Raw genomic sequence first — 27,748 nt, 5'->3', positions numbered from 1 at the left:
AAACCCCGTTGAAAATAAATGCATCTGCAGGTCTCTCTTATAGCTTTGTCTTAATAAATCAGTTTTAATCAGAATGTCAATTCATAACTCTCTTGCTAATGAAATGCTATATGACATAGTATTAGGTTTTGAAAAGAAGTCTCTTACTAGATTAACTGAAAGTAACTTTTTGGAGATAAATATAGTTCTTATAATAAAAATATGGCTCTTCTGAGCATAAACATTTTCAGATTAATACATAAATTTAACATTAGTACATAACCCTTGATAACTAACAATTACATTCTTCTCAGAAGACTGCAAAAATGAATGTAGCCTATCACTGCATATTGAGTTGAGATAGAGAGCTAAGACAATAACTTGAAAGGTAACAATGCATTTTTGCTCACTGGGGCCATAATCTCCACTTGGTAATCATAATGTGTTCATTTTATTATTGATTCCCACTGTTTTTCATATGGAAAATAATGTAGCAATATATTTTAAGATTTTGATGGCTGTTTTGAAACATGGAAATTAACTGGTATTTATATTCTGCTAAAACAATGGGACAAAATTTCATTCTGAAGGTCGAGTAGAGTTGGTAGAGTCCTCCCAGTAAATCAGTGCTAGTTGAATGACTCAGTTGTAGAAGCAAGGCAGTTACCTCAAGTCTCTTGCAGTATAGGTGGAAGAACTGTAACATATTCCAAAATGGTCTCCAGCATTTACTGCTGTAGGTAACATGCTTATGTACCTTGCATGGGTTAGTGGGACCTCCTTAAGCAAAGTTAGAAAACACTGAGAAATCCTCCGTCAAAGAAGGTGCAGTGTAGAATCCCAAAGCGTGGAGGACATTCCGGCTCTGATCCAGCCTTCTAGGTTTAGATGAGGTGAAGCTTTCCACTCAGTAATTGCAAAAAAGGCTATTTACAGGAGGAATTAAATGAAAATCTTTAGTGGATGCTTATAATTTCAGTAAAACCCAAGAGTGTTTCCTTTGCCATCCACAAAGCAAGGTTCAGAACTCTAACCTTGTTTATTTATTCTGTTGCGATATTTCCTGCAGTATATTTCTCCTGGCACAAAAATGATGTTTGGGGAAAACTTTTTTTCCCCACTTTTTTTTTTTTTTTTTTTTTTTTCCCCTGTTGCACTGTCATTAAGGCTCATTACTCATTGCATAACTCTGTGGAGAAAATAATCAAAACTTTTGGGTGGGTGGGAAGCTCATGCTTAAGAGTATGTTAATGAGAGTTAGTTAATATGTTAACATTTAGAAGAGCAATGTGGTGTAGCACTGATAGTCTGAGAAAACAGCGGTACTGATTACAGGTACTTGAGTGCTTTTCTGAATCTGAGACTTGCCTTACCACAAACAAACCGAGAAACTCAGAAAATGACTAGAGAATTCAAGAAAAGAACCTGAAGCTAAAAGAAAATGAAGATGTTCATATTTATAATAGAACAGGCTAAATTTTGTTTCCTCCTTTTCTACATTCCTTATCTCTTCAGAGGACACAGTCTTATTTCTTTTCTCCTCTCTGAAGTCTTGCACATTGAACTCTAGAAAAGTGGCTGTCTACATTCTGAGTCTGGTACTCACTCTGTCACAACAGCAGATTTGGTTGTTTATTTGCCATGCCATCGAGCTTGGTTTATGTGGAATTAATCAGATTAATTCTATTTTAATAATATTATTAAAAAACTAAGTTTATATTGGTCTCATCATTGTTAAAACAAAAAGTATAAGTCAAGCTTTTTTTTAAGAGATGAATTTTTATTCATAATTAATTCTTGTAAGTAGTACTAAGACCATTTTAGTTAGGAATCATTACAATGATTAATGCATAGTTGTTTGCATTTTAATACTTGATTTATATATCAGATCTGTATTTGTGCACACTGTCAAACTTTATTCTCTTCTTGTCAAAATACTTATTACTGCTGACAGGTGTAACATGCTCACATTAATCCTTAATTCCTTGATTTAATTTTCTAATTGCTTTTTTGGCATGAGTTTGGAGCCATTTAGTCTTACGTGATCTATTTGTCTTATAGTATAATAATGCACTTTTAAAAATTGGATGCACCTAGCTTAGAATGTTGAGCAGAAAATATATGGAGATATATTACTTAGTATGAAAATCTAAACTTTTATAGCACTTCTGTGAGACACCACTTCTTGGAATACAGATAAAGCCAAAACACTTTATACTTTTCATCTTTCTGCATTCTCAGTATTAAATATTTTCATTGATAGGTTTGTATTGATGCTAAAGTTTCAGTGCATTTCCCCCAAAAAGGTTCTGAACCCCTTTAGAGGATCCATGAACTTCCCCTTAGTCATCATTGCGCTCTCCTGCTCTTCTCAGCTCTTTGTGCTGCCGTCTTCTGGTGCCCCTCCTGCCCTCCCAGAATGACAGAATCACTTCCCAGCATCTTCTGGGTCTGAACTCTTAAAGCTGCTCATTTGTGTTATTCCTAAACAGCCAGGTAACACAATGCAGTTGGTTACTTTCTTGTCATTATGAAGCAGGTGTGCTAAGTTACTTACAAATATTTCTAATATAGGTATTAATATGGCATATACTGACATATGTTTTGTAATGCCAGTGATGGTAGTATTGTCATCTGTATGTTGTTATGGGGTGGGGGCTTGGGGGCGGCAATCCAGCCAAAATTTATTTATTATAGAAAGAGATTGGGATGAGCAAAGAATCTTCCCAAAGCTTGGTAATTCCTCACAAACTTATCCAGGCAGCTGGACTTTTGCGAGGTCTTTGTAGGATTATAGGATTTTCAAGAAAAAAAAAAAAAAGGACAATGGAGAACATTTTCTCTGATAAAAATATGGGACCTCAGGAAGATGACTTCTGTTGCTAGTTTTGTGTGAATAAATATATGGCTACACATTTAAATTCTGGGTAAAACCTTCTCTCTTTTTTTTAAAAAAAATCTAATTTAATTTTATTATTATTCTTGTATGTATTTCCTACTCATTCCACTTTTTTTCTTCTTTCTACGTCCACAGATTTACTCCTCTTGCTATCAATAATAATATATATTCTTTCACCATTTTATTCCTTCCTGGTTTTCTTCCCCTTTCTATTTCACCTTCCAACTGACATACATCTTTTCTGTCTGTCATATTGTGTGTAAGAAAGAGAATATAAAAGTTGTTTTTAAAAAACTGTGTGTTTATACTGTCTTTCACTGATAAAGTTTTATTAACTTTGTGATTGTCATTTGTGCTTTTTGGCAAAAATGTAAGTCATTTTCTGTACGGGGGGGGATGGGGGGTGGGGAAGATAATTCTCGCAAGTAAATCATGGTAGCTAAGTGCTTTGGGCAAACAAACATGTGCCTTATCTCTTCCAAAAAACCTGTGGAAAATGCATGATAAATGGCACATTTCAGAGAACATGTTATGTCACTGTGAAATAACTTTGATTCATGGTTATGTATTTATCTTTAAACAACTGACAAACCTTCGGGGTATCTAAGTTATTATCATTTGCTCTATGCTTCCATGGGGGTTTTTGCTAGTGAATCTGAATGATGTGAGGTAAGATAATACATCTGCTTTTTCAGTCATAATGTTCTGTAGAGAATCCTCATTTTTTTTAAGCACAAACAGAAAATTCTTACTGTGTTTAGTTTGTGGATGAGGTCCTCTGAAAAATATTTATCAGGAATAATTTCCTTGTGTTTTGAAAAGCATTAGTGTAAACTTCAAACAGAAAAGGACAGGGTCTGTTAATGAAAGGTTTTATATTACACAGCAATAGAAAGTATCATTATTTTGATTTATAATAAAGTAATTATTCATCAAATTAAAAGACATAATGGTAAATCTGTTCGTTTCAGTTGTGTATCTACATAAACTGTATTCTAAATTACAGTTTAAAATGAAGATTTCATCTTGCCTGCCTTTTCAAATAGAAAAGAATCATTATTTAATTTGCTGATGTGAAAAATCAGGAAAAAGGACTTAAATGCTCTATTGGTTGCATTAGTAATACCATCTATTTTAATGGCAAATGTATAAGGATTCAGGTACTGTTTTACTAGCATAATAGTGGAAGATGGTCTGTGACATCCCATGCAAAGGTATTTATTTGTAAATTCTATTTACCATATTAGTGAGTGGATAGGAGTCACTGACTGACCGCTACCTCAAGTTACGGCATTCTGTCCATGGACGTGAAGAGCACCTGGTCTGCTCTGTCCACAGCTCCTGCTGCAGGAACTTCCCTCGAGCTGGGCAGTCTGTTTTGCATGGAAGGTGCAGGAGCATGGCCAAAGCACAGGGGTCGAAGTGAGATGAACTGAACTGGCATGAAGGATGAATGTTAGGAAAAGGTTCTTCACCCAGAGGGTGCTGGAGCACTGGAACAGGCTCCCCAGGGAGGTGTCACGGCCCCAAGCCTGACAGTGTTCAAGAAGAGACTGGGCAACGTCCTCAGACACACGGTGTGAACTGTGAGGTTGTCCTGTGCAGGAACAGGAGTTGGACTTGATGAACATTGTGGGTCCCTTCCAACTCAGGACATTCTATGATTCTGTGATAGTTCTAAGTACTGGAATGAAGAGGCACATATTTAGGTCCAAGGGGAGACGTGATGTGTGTGTGTGTGACAGTTTGAAAGTCTTGGATTTTGACAGCTGAAAGTGCAACAGGTAGGAGTGAATGAAGTGTGTAGTAGTGGGAGAAGTAAGCAGAGAGGTCTACACCAGACTGCTGTCAAGGCTGGGTTGTATTATTCCATGCCTATGCTTGTCAGATTAGATTGAAACAGCCTAGAGAACAGACTAGCTGCTAATCTGAATGATCCCATCAAGACCCTTTTCTATATTAAATGTCATGATCAGAAGAATTACCCTGGTGTTATTTTTGTGCATGTGCAATCAATGCTGCTAATATTAGTAAGGTCCTTATTTTGTTTTCCCTCTTTTCTGCATTGATTTTAGTATAGAATCATATCATCCAGCAATGCCTGTCTAAATGTTTTCCTGATGATAGATCCATGGCAGCCAACAGATATACACCAGCTTACACAAGTTCAGAATCTGTTCTCTTCTTCTGTTCTTTTGACTTACATTGAGCCAACATATTACCAACAAAAACAAAACAAAAATTAAATGCTACAAATCCAGTGCACCCAGTTGAGAAAATTTTTCTTGTGTTGTTTTTTTACAAAGGGTTTTTTTTTGTTTTGGTTTTTATTTAGCTGAGTCTTTTGGAGTTCTACTTTTCTGTTTTATCTTTTGGTAAGATTCAGTGAATATAGGTTGTCATTCATTATGTCATGGAAATTTTAAATTAGATGACATTCCTCACCCAAGTTATTTTTAATGCTATCGCCTCAAATAAATCTACAGAAATGCCTTTCAAATATGACTATAAAGTAAAAAATAATTATATTTATCTATTGTTCAATTTATTGCTGTATTCTCTGTTTCCTTATCTTCACTGAGCAGTAATAAATGTTGGTTACTTGGAGGCAGAAAACCAGAAAATTATAATTGTTTTACATGATGGAAAAGCCTTTGTTTTCCTTATATCTAGTACTTTGCAGTGTATTTAACTTGGCTAAACTACCATTTTTCTTGGTATACTTGAATCAGTTGACATTTACATATACATTGCATTTTGCGTGAAAATTGTAAGTTTTATGGCTTTGAATTTCGAATCAAAACATCAAACTGTTATTTTGCCTTGGAACATGACAGACATTCTAAAAAGTTGCAAACAAAAAAAAAGACCACACCGACCACGCAAAACAAAAGCTTATGCTGAGTTTGACCTGATGTGTTTTAGAAGTATCTTTAATGCTTGACTAAATGTTTAAGCTCTCAGAAGTAAAATGCCTATCTATTAGTGAGCACAAAGCATGGAAACATGGAAGTAGGGAAATATTGTAAATTGTCATATTAGAGACTTATTTCTCTATGGCTTTGTAGACTGCTTTTCTGGTTTGGAGCTCCCACTGTCTTCAGTGTTGTTAACTTGAGAACAATGTGGCAGCAACCATTTAATCAAAAGCTTAACTGCAAATTAAGAGATCTGTGTAGTTACTAAGAGGCAGATGCTTGGTAATAGCACATACCTTCCACCAGTGAAAACTCTACGATTGTAGCTTTTTACAAGACAAAGTAAGATGATAGTTGCACAAACAATGTTTTTAGAGTTTTTAAGCTTGTTTATGTATAGTAATACTAGACCTGTTTTCTGCACATGCAAAAAGACTCAGGAATGTCCTGCCTCACAGAAATAATTTGCTTACCAGGGCAGACACAGAGAAGGCAGACTTACTGGTGTGAGAAACTCAAGAGGGATTTGCTGTCTTGCATATCTGTATATAATATAGATTTGCTTTCATTTTATGGTTCTGGCATTAGAAAGAGTAGGTAATGATTCCTGTTGAAGCACAATTCTTTCACCTGGGTGCTTTCTATTAGATTGGGGGAAATTCTGGTAGTCTGAGCTACCAGTGTGTATACCATAAGGTTTTGCCATTTTCTAAGCTTTAAGAAATTGATAATGCTACAGTTAGTAAGTATAAAACTATAATTTTGTTGTCTTTGTGATAATTTCATTTTTTCTGTTTGGTTAGGTTTGCAGTGTGCGCTGTTGAAGCCCATTTTTAAGTCAATTAACATGGGTAGGACAACCTGTTCAAATGCAAAGAACTAATTGAGAAAAATATTTTCCTACTGTTACAGTGAACCTTAAATTAAAGATGTACAAGTAAAAATATAATGGAATCCTCACATGTTACAAAGGTATCTTCCTTTTCCAGGGTGCTCCTAAACCGATTGCCGTTGAGCCATGTTCAGGAAACAGAGCAGCAGTCCTCACGGTGTTTTTATGTCTGCCTAGAGGACCATCAGGAGTCCCACCGCCTGGTCAGTCAGGTAAGGCTCATATTGGTGAGCATCACGTCTGTCCTCATGCAATGTAGTGCAGTCCACTTGGACAAATGCACCCCCACAGCTCCAAAATAATGGCACATCAGGTGAACACGAGAGGCTACTCAGTCAAGGTGATCTTAAGTTTAGGGACAATATTTATTGGGTAATTGTTTTTTGAAATTTGATGTGGTATCCCAAATAGAAGTCTAGTGATCAAACTAGTCTAGTGTACCATGACATATCTCATTAGCACTTTCTGAAATAGTAAGTGCATACCAATGTGTTTAAACCTTGTTTTGTTGGGAAAAAAAAAAAATCATATGCAGCCACTTCTGTGGTTTCAGTTCAAGTTGTTATAAATAAAGCCGTATAAGGAATAAATACCAGTGAGTGTTCTCAGTCCAAGTTAATGTTTAATGCACTAACTTCCAGTTAAATTCCTTTGCACCTTGAATCCCAATGCTGTGCTGTCCAGGATTCAATTAAAATATTAGCATTTCCCAGAATGCCTGCCTGATGAAACCTGGGATTTTTTGAGTGTCTGCTTCACTAGGAAGGTGTTCACTTTAGAGATGATTCCAGCCTATTTTAGAACAGCATTTGCATTATCTGGAAGCACTTGTTGTGGCACTCTATCTTATCTGATCTGTGCTAGGTTGTTGTACAAAACCATTACAACTGCTCATTTAAAATATTTCCTAAACAGGAGGTACCTAAATACATGTTTTTAATCCTTTAAATCATTACCTACAATGATATGATACAAAATGGTCATGACAACAAAGATTAGACAGTACCGTGGCACTGCACAGGTGAGCAGTTTACCATTTCAGAATTTGTTGGAGTTGTTGCCAAAACGAACATGTTTGTAATGAACAATGTGGTCAAAATGCTCCTATAAGCCAGAAAATATACTTTAAGGCTAACTTTTATTATTAAAAGCCAAAAAAATATCCATTTAACCTTCAATAATCCATTTAAGAGATTAAAAGGTATTGAGTAATGATGATGAGGGCAAACTCAGTTGACTTATGTTGGAAATAAGCTCAGCTGAGTGTCCTTTCTTCTTCGTTTGGCCTGATGACTATCTGTTATTTACTTGGGTTTTTTAGTTTGGTTTTGGGTGGGGAGAGGCATTTATTTATTTATTTATGCATTTAGTTGTTTTCCCTGAATTCTGAGATGAGGACTTTGTTCTTAAAATGCTCTTTATGGCTTGGAATATCATTTTTGGAAGTGCTATGAAAATAAAAGTGTTACTGATGCTTGTCAAATACATTTCCTGGAAGAAGTATATAGATGTAAGTGCTCTGAAGAGAGCAATGAGAGAGGAAGGATGTTTAGCTTACTCTCTGTTATGTTTTAAGGGAAAGAAAAAGAAACAGAGGTGTTTATAGTCTTACAAGGAAAAACTTTATAAAAGGCAATCAAAAGTAATTGTTGAAATTGAAGATTAAAGGGGTTTTTTCTGTTTTCAAATTTACCTATGATGTGCTTTTCGACAATAAAAATGTATTTATCTATTTACTTCATAGTCAGCTTCTATTTAGTATATACAAGGGTTTTTTTAAAGTAATTGCTGTTCTTTGCTGTATGTAAAATATGGAAGGAATAGGCTTTTTGAGACAGGATTTGGCTTCAACAACCCATCAGATGTGTCATTTTGAATGTTTCTCAACATGACATAGAATACACCATTTAGTATTTCAAAAATATCTAAAATTCTTAGTCTCACAACTTTCATTTTGTTCAGGGTCAAACGCAAAAATAAGTGCTTGAGGTGTGCAGCCATGCTGATTCAACCATTAGGTTGTATTAGATTATATTGCTATAATCATTTTTTCTTGTGTGTAATGAATTTTGGTACTCATGGACTGCTTTCACCGTATGTAACCATGCATAGTCTAGGCAGAAGCGATTATGCAAGTTTGTTGGCATACCTGTAGCTCTACTAATTCACTTCATTCCTGTCCTGCAGCACTACCCGCTGCTGCTTTCCTGGGTTTCCTGGGAGCAGATGCTGTGAACTGTGCCAAGTTATTTGAAATTATGTGGAAGCTTTGTGCAGCAGACATATGTTTGCTGTGCAGTTGGTTTCCCTTATGACCTAAGCTAGGTTAAAACAATGATATTTAGCTGGATGAAGGTGGTGTATTCAGTAATTATGTCTTGCAAAGTAATTTTAGAATCCTCTGGTACTTGCATTTTCAAGCTCATTGGGATCATTCTAGGATAAAACTGACAGTGTATCAAGCATTTGTTTAAACGATACATCAATGGTGCTGGTTATCGGTTCATAATGAGAGACTGTGTGTTTCATTTCTTATATACGTATGTCTGAAATACAGGAAAGAAATGCTTGTATTGTTCTGCATTACACTTTCTCCAAAATCAAGAAAGCTAATTCTCTCCACAAATAACTAGTCTGTGCTCTACTGGAGTTGTTAGAGTTGTAATCCTGTATTTTTAAGATCTGAATTTAATCAAACATGAGTTTTACTTGTTTCCAAGATTTACATTAAACAATATTTTACTGGAAAATTTCTCTGAATATTAAACAAAACCAACAAACTAATGAAAAGGTTACTCTTTCTGCAGCATATGTTCTATACTTCACCTTTTTTGGCAGCTGGAAGAAAAGTTGAAACCACAGATGGTGGGCTTTGGCCAAAGGCTATGCAAGGCAAAAACTTCTCTAGGAGAGACCATATGTCCCAGTGGAGATCTGAGTGCTCTCTGCTTCCTGCAGAAAATACTCAGAACTTTACAGGCTTTCAACAGCATTTAGTTCTAAGTGCTAAGCCTATAAATATACAAATAACAGCTAGACTGACACAATTAAATGGCTTAAAATTAATATGTGGTTTAAGATACGTTTTGTACAGATTGGTCATGTAGATTTGGATGAAATATTTATAACAATGAATTTACTGAAAAAAAACAAAACAAAACACTTCTATTCATTGTGACTCATGCTTTAAAAAGACACTTTTCCAATGAAGGAACGATTTGTAGAATTAAGCATCCTGAAAATCTGGAAGTCAATACATGTTACTGTTGTACTAGATTAGGTGTAGCACAATAGACCTTATATCCTCTTTTAGGTGTAACTTCAAGAGGATCCTACAGTTCAGTTATACTTCTCCAGAGTAACAACTGTATTTAAATGAAATTTTGTTAGATTAAGGCAGAAACTAGAACAACATTATAGATTAGAATGACCTTAAGGATGGAACTGGTGATTGGTGATAACAAACATGGCTTCACTAGGGGCAAATTGTGCCTGACAAATTTGGTAGCCTCTTCTACAACAGTTTTACAGCATTGGTGGATAAGGGAAGGGTGACTGACATAGCCTACCTGGACTTGTACAAAGCCTTTGACACCCTCCCACATGACATCTTTGTCTCTAAATTGGAGAAACATGGATTAGACGGGTGGACCACTAAGTGGTTAAGGAATTGACACTTAAAGAGTTGTGGTCAATGGCCAAATGTCCAAGTAGAGACCAGTGATGAGTGATGTTCCTCAGGTATTGGTGTTGGGACTGGTGCTGTTTAACATCTTTGTCAGTGACACAGAGAGTAGGACTGAGCGCACTCTCGGCAAGTTTGCTGATGACATCAAGCTGTGTGTGGTTGGTGTGGTCGGAAGGCTGAAGGGAAGGGAAGCCATCAGGAGGGACCTTGACAGGCTTCAAATCAAAGTTCAAAGGTTGAAAAAAAATAGTAAATCTCTGTACGATTAATGTGTATATCAATATGCATGCATCATCGTATGTGCATAGCAGAAAAAAATCACTTGTTGAATCACTAGTGGGCAGATTATAATATACAACGTGCATACATGTCTTACAGATTTTATGACACACATTGGAAGTGAGAGTTCATGTGTTATTGCTGTAGCGTCTGACCCCATGCTTCAAATAACTTAAACTTATTTAATATAAAGGAGAGCAGCTGCAACCAGTTCTCTAGGAAGAACTGAATTATATATCTCAAAGGTTACTGAAAAGAAAAAAAAGCTAACAAAAAAAAAAAGGAATAAGAGGATAATATATAAATTACTTAGTGCAGAAAAAGGTGCCAATGAATTACCAGCAGTGAAAAGACCAAGAATAACTCCATCAAGGTCTTCATATGGCTCTGGTGATATATTGGGCTTGGTAGTATGATAAATTCTGTTAAAATAACTATGATCATGTCATGATTATTGTTAAAGCCAACTAAATCCCACACTTTGAGGCATCAGGGTGTTGTACAATATATTTATAAAACTCAAGCATGTTTGCTTTGTTCTTGGATAAGGCCAGTAAATGCTTTGAAGCACAAAGAGAAATGAGAAGATTAGAACATCTGAAAATAGTTCAGAATCAAGGGATGTAAGTTATTAATTATTTTTAGGTTATGTTACTTTCACACAACAAAATGTCCTTATCTACCAAGCAGGTAAAAGTGGTAGAAAACCCAGTAAATGTGCTTCCCTATTAAGACAGTGAGCTGAATGGTCTCTGTAGGTGTATGTATATGTATTAAACTGTAGTAGACATCTGACATCTAGATGGCTATGACTAGTTGAGGTGAATCTAACTTAATAGTTAAAAATAAGACTTGCAAATTAAAATCAAGAACTAAATAAAATATAGTAATTAATAGAGCATCTTCAGTGGAAATAATTTCACAATGGAGGTTATGGAATGTACATCCTGGAAGACTGTAAGCAATATTCTGTTCCTAAAAAGATAAATGAAGACAGCAAAATTTCGTGGTAGGCAGCCCTCTCCAACAGTGCTATCTGAAAGTTACTTTCTAATATCCTTGAATCAAAACAGAATTTCATATAATTCTGGCCACACTAACTGTGGTATTCAGTCCTACTTAATCAGCAAGCTACAGTAGGATCACAGAATCAATAAAATTACCATGCCATCTGCCTTCCCTGTACTCACCATCATAATGAATAACGACTCATTAAGTGTTCTACAAGACAATTAGCTCTGGATGGGGGTTTTCAGTAACAAGGCTCTCTTCATTCTATTTCTAATTTTCTCAGATTAAAATACAAAAAAGGTAATACATATCATAAGAGGCACATTAAAATAAACATGAAATAATGAGTAGTTTTAATAGAGCATTATATTTAATTATATTGCTCAGTTGTTCTGGCCGTTGGAAACAAAATCATAGGTTAGAACTTTCCACATGTAGAATGAGTTCTTATGTGTACTTATCTCAGTATGGCATGGAATAGTTGCAGACATACTCCGGGGTGAGTAAATCCCATAAATTTTTATCTGCTACAAAAACATTACTTGCACAGTCCTTTCTTACTTGCAGAATAAATTCAGTAGGACTACAAGGATGAGTGAAGATATTCTTGCAGAAAAGTGTTCAAGATGTTGATGAAAATATACTGTTATTAAGATGTACAGAAGGTGGTTACTGTGAGCACATATACTATGTATCTTAGTGTTGAATCCCCTATGGCCTTTTCTTATGTTGGGGCATATTTAAAGAATACTAAAGAAGTGAAAATATTAATTAATGAAAAAGTTAAAAGAGAATATAAACTCAATAGTACAGTGTGATGTATGGAACGCACGTTATTAAGGGCCTGCGTGTGCATGTTGAGGGGTCAGGCATTTCTTATGTATTCAAAGGGAAAAGACAAGAGAAATACAGGGAAATACCTGAATCTGATCCTGCATTAGCGAGTATATCCACGTGCCTAGTGAAAAGCTCCTGCCTCCCCATAGAAGCGAGGCTGAAGAGTCGAGGGGGAACTTCAGAGGCTCATTTGCTAAGGTCCACTTAAACCTCTTGTCTTCTCATACTTATATATTCTGGTGCAGTATTTCACCTCTTTGTAGACCTTTTCTTATACTCAGAAAGACGAGAGAAAAAAGGCTTGAAGCTTACTTGTGTTTAGAGTGGAGGACTAGGCCAGATCATTAATCTTGTTTGTCCTTTGTGTGGTCTCTGTTCAAAATGGAAGACAACGACTCAGAAGTTCAAGAGCTGTATGTATGGTATAATGTCAAGTAGCTGGTAGAGAGAAGTGTTGGCAAGGTATCTTTTGGAATAGTACTTAAACTAAGTATGTACTTCATGCTATATAAAATGTGGTATTAAGTATTTATGATACAGAGTATTGCATGCAGCATTTTGAAGGCATATATGGACTAATGCCTATTGACAAAGAAGCCTTCAGCTGAGCAAAAGGGAAACAGGGAAAGAAAAGAGCTTAACCTAGAGAAGATGTGCTGAAGTTATCTAAAAATGCTTTATTTCTCTTGTTCTTTCATTTAGAAGTGGGATTTCTAATTATTCTTATATATAGCAGGCTTTAGTGAAGAAAGACTATGAGTAATCAGTGCTGGGAGAAGAAAAGTGGGGGTAGAGGTAGAAACAGGAAGATATTAATAACTGGTAGGTTATTTAGACTCCTAAACATAGAAACAAGTATAGAAATGTAATTTTCATAATTGAATTGAGGGATAGTCCATATTATTTACCAATATCTTGCCAGTTGAATGGTCAAAAAAATAAAGTTAAAATCGTATGAGAAAGTCAAAAGTTTGTTGTAATAGTTTAATGACTGTAACTAAAACTAAGCTACTAATTAGTATATTAAGCAGTAACTTCGACTTATTGACACTGAGAGACTGGTTTGTCCAGTGCCATGGTCTCCAAAGAAGTAGAATCTGGAGTTCTCTTTAGTTAACTGGAGGGAAACTGAAATAATCTATTCTGAAGGCCATTTTACTGAAGGAGTTGCTTTCTTTTAAAGAGTAAGGCCTATTTTTGGAGTGCCTATTTTTGGCTTAATTCCATTCTTCTGCGCTGCATCAAATGAGGGAGCAGACTGTGTTTATAGTATTGACACTGGGAAAAGAACACAGTGGTAAGTGGCAGATGGTGCTGATGATTACTTTAAAAATATTTATGGCAATAGCAAACACAAAGTAGAAAATAAGACCCAGTAGCCACCACCACCCCTTCTCCAGCCCAAACCCAAATCATTATTTCAACCCATGGGGTAAAGTCTACTTGAATAGCACTGAGGTTTTTAGCATAGTAAGCCTTGTAAGTGATGAAGAATGAGGTGAGTATTGATTTTGTCTGGTCTTTTAAAGCTTTTTAGGTAGTTCTGTTATGAATTAGTTTTTACATCATTCTAGCCATAGAACCTCAATTTGTTTATATTCTGAATAATGTTTTTGAAAAGGACATAAGCACTTTAATATGAAGAACATGCAGTATAATGTTAGCAATGTGTCTTCCACAAATCTTGGCAAAAATAACTTATTGATTGGACAGTAAGCACTGCATACAAAAAAGTTATCAACTGGAGGAAAAAAAAGAAAAAGTAGAACAGAAAAAAAAAGTAGAACTGAAGAGGCAGAGATTATTGTTTTAAAACTTTATCACTGTATTCCATGGCCTAGAGAATCTCAATAAAATGAGACATATTACTAAAAACTGTTAAATACTGTGAACATTTCTTTGATGACTAGTTATTCATTCTTCAAAACAAAACTGTCACTGTTTCTCCAGAGTATCAGAAATAGGGTTTTTATTTTCTTTTGGAGGCTTTTGCAGCTTCAGTTGCATGAAGAGTACTGAAAGAGCACCTCATGAGGCTGTAAAAGCTCTGAACACTGTGAAATACTGGTACAGTCATGTACGTCTCCCCCACTCTTCCCAGGGGTTGTCTGAACCATTTTCAGGTTGCATTCAGATGAAAATTTGGTGATTTTTCTTTCTCCCTCATCATGGCAATGATGGATACTTGAGATTCTAAGCTTCTGGCTGTGAACAGATGCTCTAGAAGCCAAACCTTGAAATAAAAGCCTCTAACCTGAAAGAAACCTCATCCTTCAGCCATACTTGCCCGCTGATCATCAGCTGAAGTCCTCGGGAGTTTTCCTGTTTTCTTGCTGACATCTATCACCCACAATGTTTTAACATAACAATCATCTCTCTTTTCCACCTTCATTTTGCCAGGCTAAGGCAAATGAGGTCTGCTTTAAACATGTTCTTCAGTCTTCTGAACACCTTTGTAGCACTGTCTCAGTTTCAGCTTCAGTTCAGCTGTTTTTTTACCTTGCATGACCAGGTTTTACTCAGAATGCCATGTGAAATCCCATCTGGCCTTGCCTAATGGCACTAACATTTCCTTGCCTTATGTCTCTTAACACTTATTTTTAAAAGAACCATTTTCCCTCCTTCCACGTTGGTCATTCTGTAGCCAATTTCTTACATCCCTGCCCTTCTTCTCTTCCTCAAGCAATGAACTTCTATGGTATAAGTTTCTGCTTGTTCCCAAAATGCACAGCTTTGAATTTTGCACTGTTGAATCTGAGTACATTTGTATTCCTCAAGTTCTTGTGGTCATGCATCTCTTTCTGGTTTATATTCTGCTCCTTCTCTGTATTGATGATACATACCAATGCTTGTCATGATTGAATTTCAACAGCATGCTCCTACTCTTATGCCAAGCTTTTTAATGAAAATACTAAAAAAACTGGTCAAAAGATTAATTCTTGTTGCTATGCTATACCTTCAGCAGCCACCTTCTTTCTCTTCAAAACTACTCTTTGTTCATGCTCCTTCATGCAATTGTCCACCTTCCATAATTCTCTACTAATTTCACATCTTTTGTGTCTGATGACAATTTCCCACAGTATAAGATAGCTTTCAGAAATCTAGATAATCTTCTGTATGTTCTTACCCAGAAAATCAGTTAATTTACTGTAGAAACATATTAGGTTCATCTGGCACAATCTTTGATGGAGTGTTGATGCATTTTGACCCATTTTAAATTTACTTGCCTTTAATTATTCTTTCTGACCAAGTATCATATAGCTGAATCTGATTAATAGAGCAGTAAATAACTGAATATTTTTTCTTTCTTGAATCTATGTAATTTTTAGTATGAAATAAACAATACTTACTGTTCTCAATTTGTATTCCACTGCATTTGACATGACAGATCATTAAATTTCCGTGTTACCAGCCTTCATTTTCTTCTTACAGAACTAGTGTTCTGATTACTCTAATGTCAATCCATAAAATTTTTGTTGTTTCTATTTCCATATCCTCATTCCATTATCAGTGTTGATGGGTAACTTCTTTGATAAACATTATCTCCCTCCTTGAAAACCATCAAATAGTTCACTCCTGGGATAATATCTAGAAAACACTTTATGTCTGCCTCATTATTCCTACATAATTAGTCTTCCTATTTCCCCCCACCTCTTATTTATTTATACAGTGAAAATCTAGATGCTTGCTTTAATAAATTTTTGCAAGATCTAACTCAGCTTGACTTTTGGCAATTCTTATTTCACTTTTACATGTCTATGCCTCTGAAACACATCCTCCTTGGTGGCTTGATACTTTTTCATCGATTTTCATAGGCTTTCCAAATTTAAAAAATGTATATAACTTCCTTCCTTTAGAAGTTTATTGGCTTCCATGTAGCACAGTTATACTGTAAGAGTCCAGAATTTTTCTTGATTAATGTATTGCAGATCAACAGTAACCTTGCACAATTGCATTTGTGTTAATGTGGAATGGGACAGATTTGTAGCAGTGATTTGTCCCTTTCAGGGTCTGGATGAGATTAATGGTAGCCAGGACCTTGTGATCATTACCTTGTCAAATGGCAGGGGCAGCCGAGGGATCCCACAATGGGCTCCATGTGGAGGGCTAGGGAACTGCTGTCCTCGAATATTTTGCCCACTTCAACTCTCAGATCCTCACCATAATCACTTCCTCTGAACAAAATGACAGTTTACAACATTTGGTTTTATTTTCTTTTTTAGGCTGTGAAAACTTGTATTGTTGGATGTGGGTTTTTTTTTTCCTTTTCATGTATTCGGTGATCTTAAAGGCCACAGGATTAGTAGGATTTGGAAAGTCAGAGTACAGGGTATACAAAGAAAAGTAATTCATGAACAGGAAGAAGAAAATATTCTGTAAAGTTAGGTCTTCAAATTTTATTGTCTCCCAGGCAGACCCTTAGGCAGTCTGCAAGGCTAAGATTTCCATAGTTGAAAGAAATTGTAGTGTGCTTTTCTTCTTTTGATATTTACTATACAGATGTCAATGAAGCAAAGAAAAAGAAAAAAAAAAAGTTATAAAAGCAACTAACAAATGTGAAGTTTTCAACTGAGAATTTTGCTGAGAGATGTTATGTGATACTTATGTCATTTTTAATAGAAATCTAATGGAAAAATAATCTTTCACCAGTATGATTTACTTTACACAAATGGCAACATTGGTGATCAGATAATGCTATTAAGCAGTGTTTTGTTCCACTCTCTTGATATTGACACAGAGACGCAGTGTTTCTTGCATAGAAAACATGCATTAATAGGGCTTGTCTTATCTGCATTCAGCCCAAATAAATGTACAGATTCACCTTAACAGAGCATCTTATTCAGCCATGTTCCACCTGAAAAACAAGCAGATGATTTTAATTTTGTACTGTTAAACTTCTGAGGATTCAACAGATGTCTAGTTAGAGTTACAAAATTAGGTAAAGTGAACAAATCACTGTGCAGGTGACCCAATGGATGATAAATGTCCTTCCTATTTGAAATCGGTGGTCTGGTTTTATATTCAGTCAACACATACTACGTGGAGCAGATGGCTTACTGTTAAATTAAAACCATAAACCTTTCAAAAATTAAGTTATATGTGATTTAAATATTTTATCAAGGGCCACATCACCTATTTTTCCTTCCTCTAACTTTGAATTCCTTAAAAAGAATCATCTTTTTTTTTTAATCAAAAGAAGTCAAATCTGTTCAAATCTACCACTAGAAGGAGTTGCATTGAGACCTGTCCTGATTCTCTAGTCATACCATCACAGAAAGTTTCATTCATCACCGGGACAATACAATTGCCCATAATGTACCTTCTCACATTTATTTTATCACACTCTAGGGTAAGGTGCTTCCACTGTCTATTTTTGGGATAAAGCTATCCAAAATTATACAGAGAGCAATCAGATTTATCATTCTGTGGCATTTGATGGCATCCATCTGTTTATTTACAAAAGCATTAAAGACTTATTGAGTTACTAGACTACAGAGAAAATAAATTATCATCTGTAGTTAAATTCAGTCCTTGCATCTGCTGTCTTTTCAGCCTGTATGATGTTTTCTGAAATTACACTGGCTTGCAGACCCAGACTTCAGGAATACATTTACTTCACAGACTTTTTATGCCATTTCAAGTGAATTTCTAATGCATGAGCAATCTGTGGTTCAGAAAAATGTTGACAGAAGGATGTCAGGGCTTTCTGTTGTTAGCAGTTTAAAAGCATGATAGGGACAGTTCTTACTTAAAAGTAGCTCTTAAAAGTTTGGAGCTGCTCAATTTCTAGAATAATTTGATCCAACCCCTTTCAATCAATATTGTGCAACTGCTGTGGGAGTTTAAAGCTTCTGGACACAAATAAATTAATATCACTATCATTAAGTAAAAAACTTCTAAGATGGATGATGGGAGATGAACTACTCCCAGTGCTCTTTCTATTCAATTCCTATTGTCAGTAGAAAGGAAAAGATGTAGGGTTTAAAGTTCCAAACTTTCTGTTAATAAAATTGAATAGCAGACTGAGGAAATCCTGATGGGATACTTACTTTCTTGTTTTGTATCAGTGAACTCAGTTATTTCCCGCATCCTTTCTGGTTGTGAATTAACTGTCCCGTAATTATGAAATCACTAGAAATGTCCTTACGAAAGATCTAGTTTGGATCCAGCAAAGACGTTGACTCAAACCACCTACACATAGCTGAAAGTGCAGGGTTGATGTTAATAAGCTCATGGTTGTTAGAGATGGTGCTTGTTCTGACATCTCCCTTTACTGCGACAACTTCTCACTTTCTCCTATTTGTGTGGCTTGGACAGTTCTGGTTCATAATTTTGGAACCGAAAGGTATAGGGAGTATTGTTGAGAGACATCTAATGTGTCAGCTCATGTCCTGTAGGAATATAGTAGATCCAGGTTAGTACTATGTGTACAAGACCAGGGCTGAGTTCTGCACATCTTTGCACTGTCCTTTCTGGGCATCTCAGTGTGGCACTGTGCCTACACATACAACCAGCTAAACAGGGCATCCAGATGTCTTGTGGAACATGAAACGTGAAAGAGTGTAGAATCCACCAAATGTTGCTTCTTGGAATGAGTTTGAGCTCAGCAAGGCTGTCAGAACTCATACACCCTGGTGATTCATACCTAAGTGCAGAACTGCTCGAGAATTTCTGTGGGATGCACCACTACACATTCTGTAGTACTTGCACTAGGTGGACAGGCTTTCCTGATGTCAGGGCTATTCCTGTCTGAAATTTTGAAGGGAAGTTGGAAGGTGATTTTTCTTCTCTTTTTTACAAAATGCAGCAAAGACAAAGGTCTGCTGAAACAACAAGGGATAAGTTTAGGCATACAGAATTAGAGGGTCCCTAAAATTAAAACAACCTGTTTAAAATATTGTGTTGTATTTTGGTTTTTTGTTTGTTTGATTTGCTTGGGTTTTTTTTCAATACAAAAATCCAAGGAACAGTTAAATACATAAAAATGAAGATAAGGAAAATATAAAATGAGATGAAGCTCAATTTCTGTAAATATTACTGGACCTGGCAAGTAAGTCACACAGCAAAATGCATATATTTTTTGTACTGGAGAAGATGAGCTTGAAAATGACTGAGAGGTAGTTAATACGGAAAACTGGTAGGCGAAACAATCCATCCAAAAGAGGGATGTTTTAAACTAGCACCTGTATGTGAATAACTTTTAAAAGGATCCCTTTTTATAAATCCAATCTTTCTAAAATTCTTGGATTACAGAATACCAGGTTGGAAGGGATTTCAAGGATCATCTTGTCCAACCTTTCTTGGCAAAAGCACTGTCTAGACAAGATGACTGAGCACCCTGTCCAGCTATATCTTAAAAGTGTCCAATTATGGGGAATCCACCAATTCCCTGGCTGTTCCCACAGCGAAAAATTTTCCCCCATGTCTAATCAGAATCTCCCCAAGATCTGAAAAATGCTGATATTAAGTGAATTTTCCCAGTTGCTAAGCATAAAGCATGAATCTGAACAGTAGCACAAAAAGACCACTCTTGTCACTTTTAAGTCGTTCATTTCAATAACATTGTCTTAAGTGCTCAAAACATGCTAGGGTGTAAATGAAAGATTACAAAGAAAATCACCATGGCAAACTATATTTAGGATTGAGAGTGACTCAACATGACACAATCATGGAAAACTTATGATGACAATGTATCTACCCTTTTCACCCATTCTGTGCTTAATTGCTACTATTTATACACATATTTATTACTTATAATTCAGGATTCAATTATACACAGTCTTGAGTATCTTCTGTGAAGTAATTGGTGTTCTCAGCTTGCTTTGAATGCAACTGACTGTAGGTGGGAGTTAAAATACCTAGACCTTGCCATAGGAAAACGCAGTAAGGCACTATACTTGGATTTCAGTGATCATTATTGTTGTCCTTTGAGAGTGATATACCAGCATGATACCCACAGCTGCAGTTCAAGGCTTTGAACCTGTCCCTGTTAGCATCATTCGGGGCACTTTTCCAAGTACATGACTACTTCAGGCTTGTGCTGTCTTTTCCTCGTCAACCCTTTCCCTTCCTATGTATTTGCAGCTGTATCTGCCTCTGTGTCTCATCCCTTCAGTTTGAATTCACACAACAGTGGGTTCAGGAGAACTTGCTCTGTAGTGAAATGTTTCATGTGACTAGTGGTAAGCAGAGAAGTTTTAGATGGCTGATTGTAGTTAGTCATATCAAAAAAGAAGAACATACTTGCTAGGACTTGCATCTGGTGGAACTTGTATCTAAAGTAGATTTACCGGGCCCCATCTGTTTGTGGATGGATGGTGTTTATGCTCTCTGTAAAATGGGAGTACTACTTTGTGAGGATGTTGCGGGAATAACTGAATTAATGTTTAAGATGTTTTCAGATACATTGTTGTGTCATAGAAAAAAAAAATCATATAATGGTATAGTGCATAACATCATTCATTAATTTCCACATTCCCTGCGTTGTCTCAGCAGGAAAGTTTGAGTTAAGGATGGAGTTAATTCTTCTTCAGTATTTGCTGACGAATTTTCAAATCAGTATCTCAATGTCTAAGATACTCTGTTTTATTTTGTTTTCCAGGGAAACACAGATTAATCCATTATTCTTCCTTTAGATAAATGATTCCTATCAAATATACTCGCATGCAGGAATCTTTGTCCATGGTAGAGAAATACTGATTAGTCATCATAAAGGAAAATAGATAAATGATCTTAGATAGCACATTGCAGCTGAGATGAAGTTTTTTGTAGATATATGTTGGTTAACTCAAAATGTATCAATATGCAAAAAGCATAACAAACCATCAGAGCGTAACACATTACATTCAAGAGGAGACTGCATCTTTTCCTGAGGAAGCAGTAAAGGAATGTTGGCCATAAAGTGCAAGATGATCTAAGCATAATTGTGAACTTCAGATGGGATTTTCTTTAAAAGGGAGATTTACAAGAGATTGTAATTATTAAATTCTAAATACTAACTATTGAAAAATATCATTTGAATAAATTCTATTTGCAGTTCTATGTGGAGACGAAGAAAATAATGGGGTGGGTTTTTTTGGCAAACAGCAAACCATGGCTGGCAGCACACTGAGCCACATCCTGAGCCGCATCAGAGGACTGTTCAGACTGGCACAGGAGAAGAGTTGTATGTAGCTTTATGTGGTGTGTTAGACTGAAATTAAAATATATCCTTTAATTTGCTGGTTTCTGATGATTTAAGAATAGTTGCTCAGAAAGATATTTGGAATAGAGAAAGCTCTAATTTGTGTGAAACAATGCATTAAAATAAATTAATCAGCCACCTAAAAACCATTATCAGCTACCCATCAGCTTCAATCAGAACAGAATCTAAAGAATGTCCCAAAAGAGGCATCGAATTTCTTCTGCTTTGTGAAGAGCTTAGTAATGCAAGATACTGAGTGTGACAAATGCAGCTAGGCATAAATTATCCCCTTTTCTTCTTGGAGCTACTAGAGCTCAAGGTCCCACTTCCCTCCATTAAAACACACACGGTTCCACCTTGATTTGTACTGGAGGAAATCTGGAATGCCATTTCAGAACACTTTGCAAACTCCCATTATTTTCAACAGGACTGATGCCAAGCTCCTTTCAATGTTGATTACAGAATCATAAAAAAAATAAGGCTGGAAAGGACTTTTAGAGATCATTCAGTCCCATCTCCCCTCTTCAAGGCAGTATCAGCTGCATGTAAACAATTCCTGGCAGATGTTTGTCTAACCTGTTCATAAAAGCGTGCAAAAAAGGAGTTTCTGCTTCTTACCTAGGAAATTCTTTTCCTGTGCTGTTAGAACTTTTTCCTAATGGTTAACCTAAATTTCTTCTGCTACGATTTAAGCCCATTACTTCTTATCATGCCTAAAATGAGCATGAAAAAAGATTATTTCCTTCCTTCCTCTTCTATGCAGCCTTTTATATTTTTATATTTCCCCTCTATCACCTTTCTCTATATCAAAATAATCCCACTTCCTCGAGGCTGGTCAAGGTCATGCTTTCTAGACATGATGGGTTTGAATTAGTCCTGTACATTATGCTTATGCAAAGACATGTACAGCAAGAGCATAGAATACTGAGTACTGGAGGGAAAAATGGAGGATTTTGAAAGGAAGTATTCCTAAAATGATACCAAGCACTGAATAACACTTTTGCAAGAACACCAGTTTGTCTTTCAGTTTCTTCTTCAATGTGCCCTTTTCACATGCTGAACTTCCAGCCTCCTTACATTGTTCATTAGTGATGCCTGATACAGCTAAAATTATTTGCTGAAAGACTGGTGTATCTAAAATGAGAGATTTGTGGTATGTGACATTGTAAATCTGAAGTTGGGCAATATGTCGGAACTACAGAGTAACAGGAAAATCAAGGCTGTAGCTCATTCTCGTTTTCTACTTCCCAAATCTTAGTTTTACTAAATGACTTGACACTGAAACCAGAAAGCTAACTCCACACTTCTTCCTAAGTTGGGCTTTTTTTTAGGATTTCCTGCAGAGATCTTGGCCTTAGGCTTTAATTCCTTCTTCCCACAAACATGCCCATCTCTTGCCATACACAGCGGAGTCAATGATTCATGTCTGGTACCGTCAGCCAGCAGGGATCAGTAATTTCTGAAGCATTATGGCACTATGTAGCAAGGTGCAATGAAAATTGCATTTAATGAAGAGGAATTTGTCTTAGGAAGCAAGTGTGACTGAAGTCCCAGTAGAGTGGTGCGTGGCAATTTAGGAATTATCATATGATGTGCATTTTGTTTACAAGGATGTGCAATTCATTCACAAGAGAATTTGTAAATTATTCAGGTAATCCTTACTTGTGGGATAAATATTGTCTCTTAAGACTCACATATAGCTTTATAATCTGGTAACTTGTTGTATCAGTATAGAGCTAAGAAATTCTGTGATGAACTTTCAACAGTTATTAGGCAACTAGAGCTTTATTCGAACGGCGTTTCCCCAGTATTAATATTATGCTTCAGTGATGTTTTCTGTGATTTTTCTCCATTGATCAAAAGTAGTGATATGAAAAGAACTTTTTTAGAAAGCACCGTTCTCTTGCATTTTCTTATCATAAATTGTTGTGTTTTTTCTTCTGTACTAGATATATGAAAATACTCCAGATAGTCAAATGAAAAACCAGAAATCATGTCAAGCATTTAAGGCTTAGTTTCTGCATTAGATTTAGAATTTGTTTTTTTCCAACTTCAGCACAAATAATTTTTCTACGCTTACAGGAGGCCACTTTGCACTTCTTCCCTGCTGTGACAGTCTCTATGAAAAATGCAAGACATATTGGATTTCATATCCCAAACCAGACAAATCCCTACAGTGGACTAAAATGTAAAAAAATTAATAAACAAATATGACTACGTTAATAATCGGTCCCACTCCACCGTTATATCCCAACTATCCAAGAAACTTTACACCAGCCAACAACAGACAACATCCTGACATTGTGCTACACAAAGCTCGAGGAACACCCAGTATTCTCCTCCAGACAGGAGGAATTACACCATCAAATCTCACTCAGCAGCTTCTAAACATTTTTTATGGATATACTTGTATACTTTTTTTTCTAGCGTATTTCAGGTGTTCTAGTAAAAGTTTATCTCCCTTCAAGCCATTATCTCCTATAATTGACTAATGGACAAATCATAATGATTATTGCGGTAAAATTTTAATGATAATTTTATTTATTTACACATTCACCAATAGTACAAAAATAACGTAAATGAGAGCTTGTCATGCTCACTGTTAGTAAACTAGCAAAGTACTTATGTTTAAAGAGATGAGTTGCAACCAAAAGATTTATGCTCACACAGTGCAGCTGGTGTGGACAGAGTTGAAGTGAGCAAATGCACAATATTTTGAGACAAAGTACTACCTTTCTCTTTCAGAACCACGACATGCTGCTATGACTGCCTTTATACCTATAGATACATCTCCAGAACATTTTACACATGAGGAATTGTATTGTATGGTATCAGTGCCATTAAAAATTTAGGTTTTTAAATAAAAAACCCTCAGAAAACTCCCAAGAAATTTCACGAAACAATTTCTGTAAACAGTCAAATTAACGAGCTTGTACTTTCCTTTTGGTGTTTGTTCCACATTTGGACTAAACCCATTGTTGTGCAGTGCTTGATCAGACTTCTTTACGTGGTGTTGCATTGCTTGGGTGCTTTTGGTAAGACACTTCTACGTTCTCCTCTTCCAATTTCCCTGCCTCATGACAGTAGCTACTGTATGCATTTTGTTTTCCCTTTTGACAGGCAAAAGCTAAGAGACTTTACTTGCCCAAATTATTTTTGATATCGAATTGCATGTATGAGTTTTAATGCTGCATTTCTCGCTTTGAGAGCTGAAACTTTTGTTTATTCAGCTGAGCACTGGCAACCCTGGTGCAGTTTTTCCAGCAGGGCTCACTGATCTGTCTGGTCCTTCACTTTGAAGGAAGCTGTTTCCACTTATTCCTTAATGCTCCTGGAGAAGTTGCCAGCAAATATGGAGGTTTGTAAGGGCTATTAAGGTTCTTGTAATTTTTTTTTGCAGCATGAAGTGGAAAAAAAATACCACATTTATGTCACAGAGAGCACCAAAGAATAATCAGGTCATAGTAGTAATAATCTGTAGTGGAAGAAGACGACCACATCTGAGCACTTAACCTGCTTCATATTTGCAAGATTGAACTAAGCATAGCTTGAAGTTATGAGCTCTTAACTGTTAGTTGGGGTTTCTTTTGGTATTATTTATATCTTTTGGATTGCAATACTAGAGACCCATTGAATAGTCAGTAATGAGTAAAAGCCTCACCTTCAAATCAGTAGTTCTAAGCACTCTCCAAAGTACAAGGAAGAGAATGGAATATTGATTTCTCACCAAATCATGTATTAGAAAATGAAACAGCTTTAAAATATGGGGTGAATTACCTCATTGGCAATGCTTCATGAAGTACATTCTGATCTTCTTTGCTTTTGGATGCCACTTGTAGCATGACTCTACCACTCTTGAATTGGAAAGCTGTTCTGCCAGAGCCTGAAAAGGAAACATTTTTTTTCCTGTTCCAAACATTTTCAGCATTTCTAGCCAAAAAATTTAGGTAAAGAAATAGATCTCTGTTTAAAGAAATAGGAGTGAATTACTTGTTATTGCATCTGGTATCTTACTTTAACGTGTTCTTTGTTTTGAAAGCAAGGCTATGAATTATGCTCATTTTGTGACCTGACCTGTCACAAATTAAAGGGCTGGCTGATTTTGACTCCATAGTTATGTGCCTTTCTTGCAAACTCTGTGTATGTTTTAATACCATTTTCTTGTCCCAGACTGGTAAGGTTAAAATGGGAAGAAATGAAGCTGATTGAAGTTACAGGTCTACTTGTACTTTGCTTCATTCTAGATGCAGTTGAAACCAATTTTATTTCCCATTATTGAAGAAGAAAAAAAAGCATCTGGTCTTACGTACATTGACTGCACAAAGAAGGAGAGATATGGTACAGTTCGATTTCCTGGGTCTCTCCTTGACTAAATGAGAAGGCATTGTTAGACGAGGCTGTAAAGTTAAATACCCCATTTGTAAACTGAAATGCCAACACGGAATCAAATTGTTATAGTAGACAGCTTTTTTTAATTGTGATGTTCAACATGGGTGTAGCAGTACAACAAAAAATAGTAGCTTTTTTTCTTTTTCAAATTAAATGTGATCTTTATATTGAAAAATATTTAATTGAGAAGAAACTTCTGTCCCTGTCCTGTACTTACAAACATATTTCACGCTAATGCCTTCTTCTTACGAACAACAACAGAAGCAGAAATGGAAAATGAAATCAACCTTAACAACATATACCACTCTTTCATGAGCAACTTTAATTCTTCTTTGGCTGCATGTAGAGCGGTGTGTCGATATCACAGAACAAAATATTCTGACTTCTCCCAGACTTTTAGGACACTTCAAGGTGTGATTATAGAAAGCAGCATTCAACAGACTGAGCACGTTATGACATATTACTTCGAAATGACAAGAAAATGACTACTTTGCCAAGAAGGTAGATATTGCTGCACATAATCATCCCTACACATATGGGAAAAAAAAGTAATTTACTATGTTTTGTTTATGGAAACAGTTTTTTTTCTTATTTTAATGGAAAAAGACAAGACAATATTATTTGGTATTGGTAAGTTAGCTCTTCTTTCCATGTATTCAACTTTCGTTTACACATACCTGCATATACATTATTGGAGAACATGACAGAACATATGGCACTGTAAGGTAAAGGACTTCTTTTGTGTGAACTTGGCTAATAAAAAAAAATAGTTATGAAATTTTAAGTGCTCTTAAGCAGACGTTTAACAAATATAAAAACTAACCACAAACACACAAACAAAAATAACCTGTACTATTTTAGAAATGTTCAGCATTTGAGTGTATTTCTAAATACACTGCTTGTACTTATGCTGATTTCTTAGACACTAAACAGACGTTTATTTTCTAATTCTATTACTGATTCACTCGGGCTGTGTAGAAGGCATTATTAACTATATGTAAGGTTGTCTGTAGCTGAAGCTGGATATTTGAAGCAATTACCAAGTTTAAATGCAACTGCTGTCACATGGGTGCCTATTTTATCACGTTAAAAAATTTGTTTGTGAAGTACTTTTGTAGTTATACATGAAACATGTATTTAGACAAAATTAGGGCTATCTGCTAAGTTTCCCAGCACACTGGAATGAAAGATTTTTGCAGAAAAAAAATGGTTGCTTTCAAAGGCAATTTCTAACACTTCTGTTATTCACAGAAGACTTTTAAATTTGGTCAAGGGAAGAAAAACCCATGAACTAAAGAAGTGCCATTTCTTTGTTCCCTGAATTCAGTCCAGTTTAGTGGAATCATAAACTGTAGAACATCACAGTTTTCTTTCTTTTAGATGCATTTCACAGGGAAAAAAAATGGCAACAGGCCAAAATAATAACTGAACTCAAACATTTTTAAAGATTCAGGTTCACAGTGCTGCCAGCGCAGCTGCAGCAGCCCAGGCTGCACTGTAAAGCATTGGAGCTGCCGGAGCACTGGGGGGGAAGGAGCAGGGCCAGTCAAGGCTCCCCACTCTACAACTATTTGTTTCTTCTTTTCCTTTTCCCCTTCCCTGCTTTCCTGCCATGGAGCCTTATTGTTTTGGCCCATCTGGGATATCATAGAAAAGATAATTTTCACCCATG

General features: G+C 36.0%; 1 protein-coding gene across 3 annotated transcripts in view; it reads left to right on the top strand.

Annotated features, from left to right (window-relative positions):
• The window catches only part of ATRNL1 (attractin like 1), a 488,569-nt gene that overhangs the window by 427,767 nt on the left and 33,054 nt on the right, over nucleotides 1-27,748 (top strand). For all 3 annotated transcript variants that reach the window (XR_010473420.1, XM_005508196.3, XM_065066923.1), the window contains one exon: nucleotides 6,786-6,900. Coding sequence is in view for 2 of the 3 variants with exons in the window: in XM_005508196.3 (XP_005508253.2) it covers nucleotides 6,786-6,900 (115 nt within the window). In the remaining variant the exon portion in view is untranslated. The remainder of the gene's footprint in view (nucleotides 1-6,785; nucleotides 6,901-27,748) is intronic.

This window comes from Columba livia, chromosome 6, assembly GCF_036013475.1.
Source record: "Columba livia isolate bColLiv1 breed racing homer chromosome 6, bColLiv1.pat.W.v2, whole genome shotgun sequence".
Taxonomy (NCBI): Eukaryota; Metazoa; Chordata; class Aves; order Columbiformes; family Columbidae; genus Columba; species Columba livia.
The sequence above is the reverse complement of the archived record's forward strand: the minus strand, read 5'-3'. Positions and strand labels throughout refer to the sequence as shown.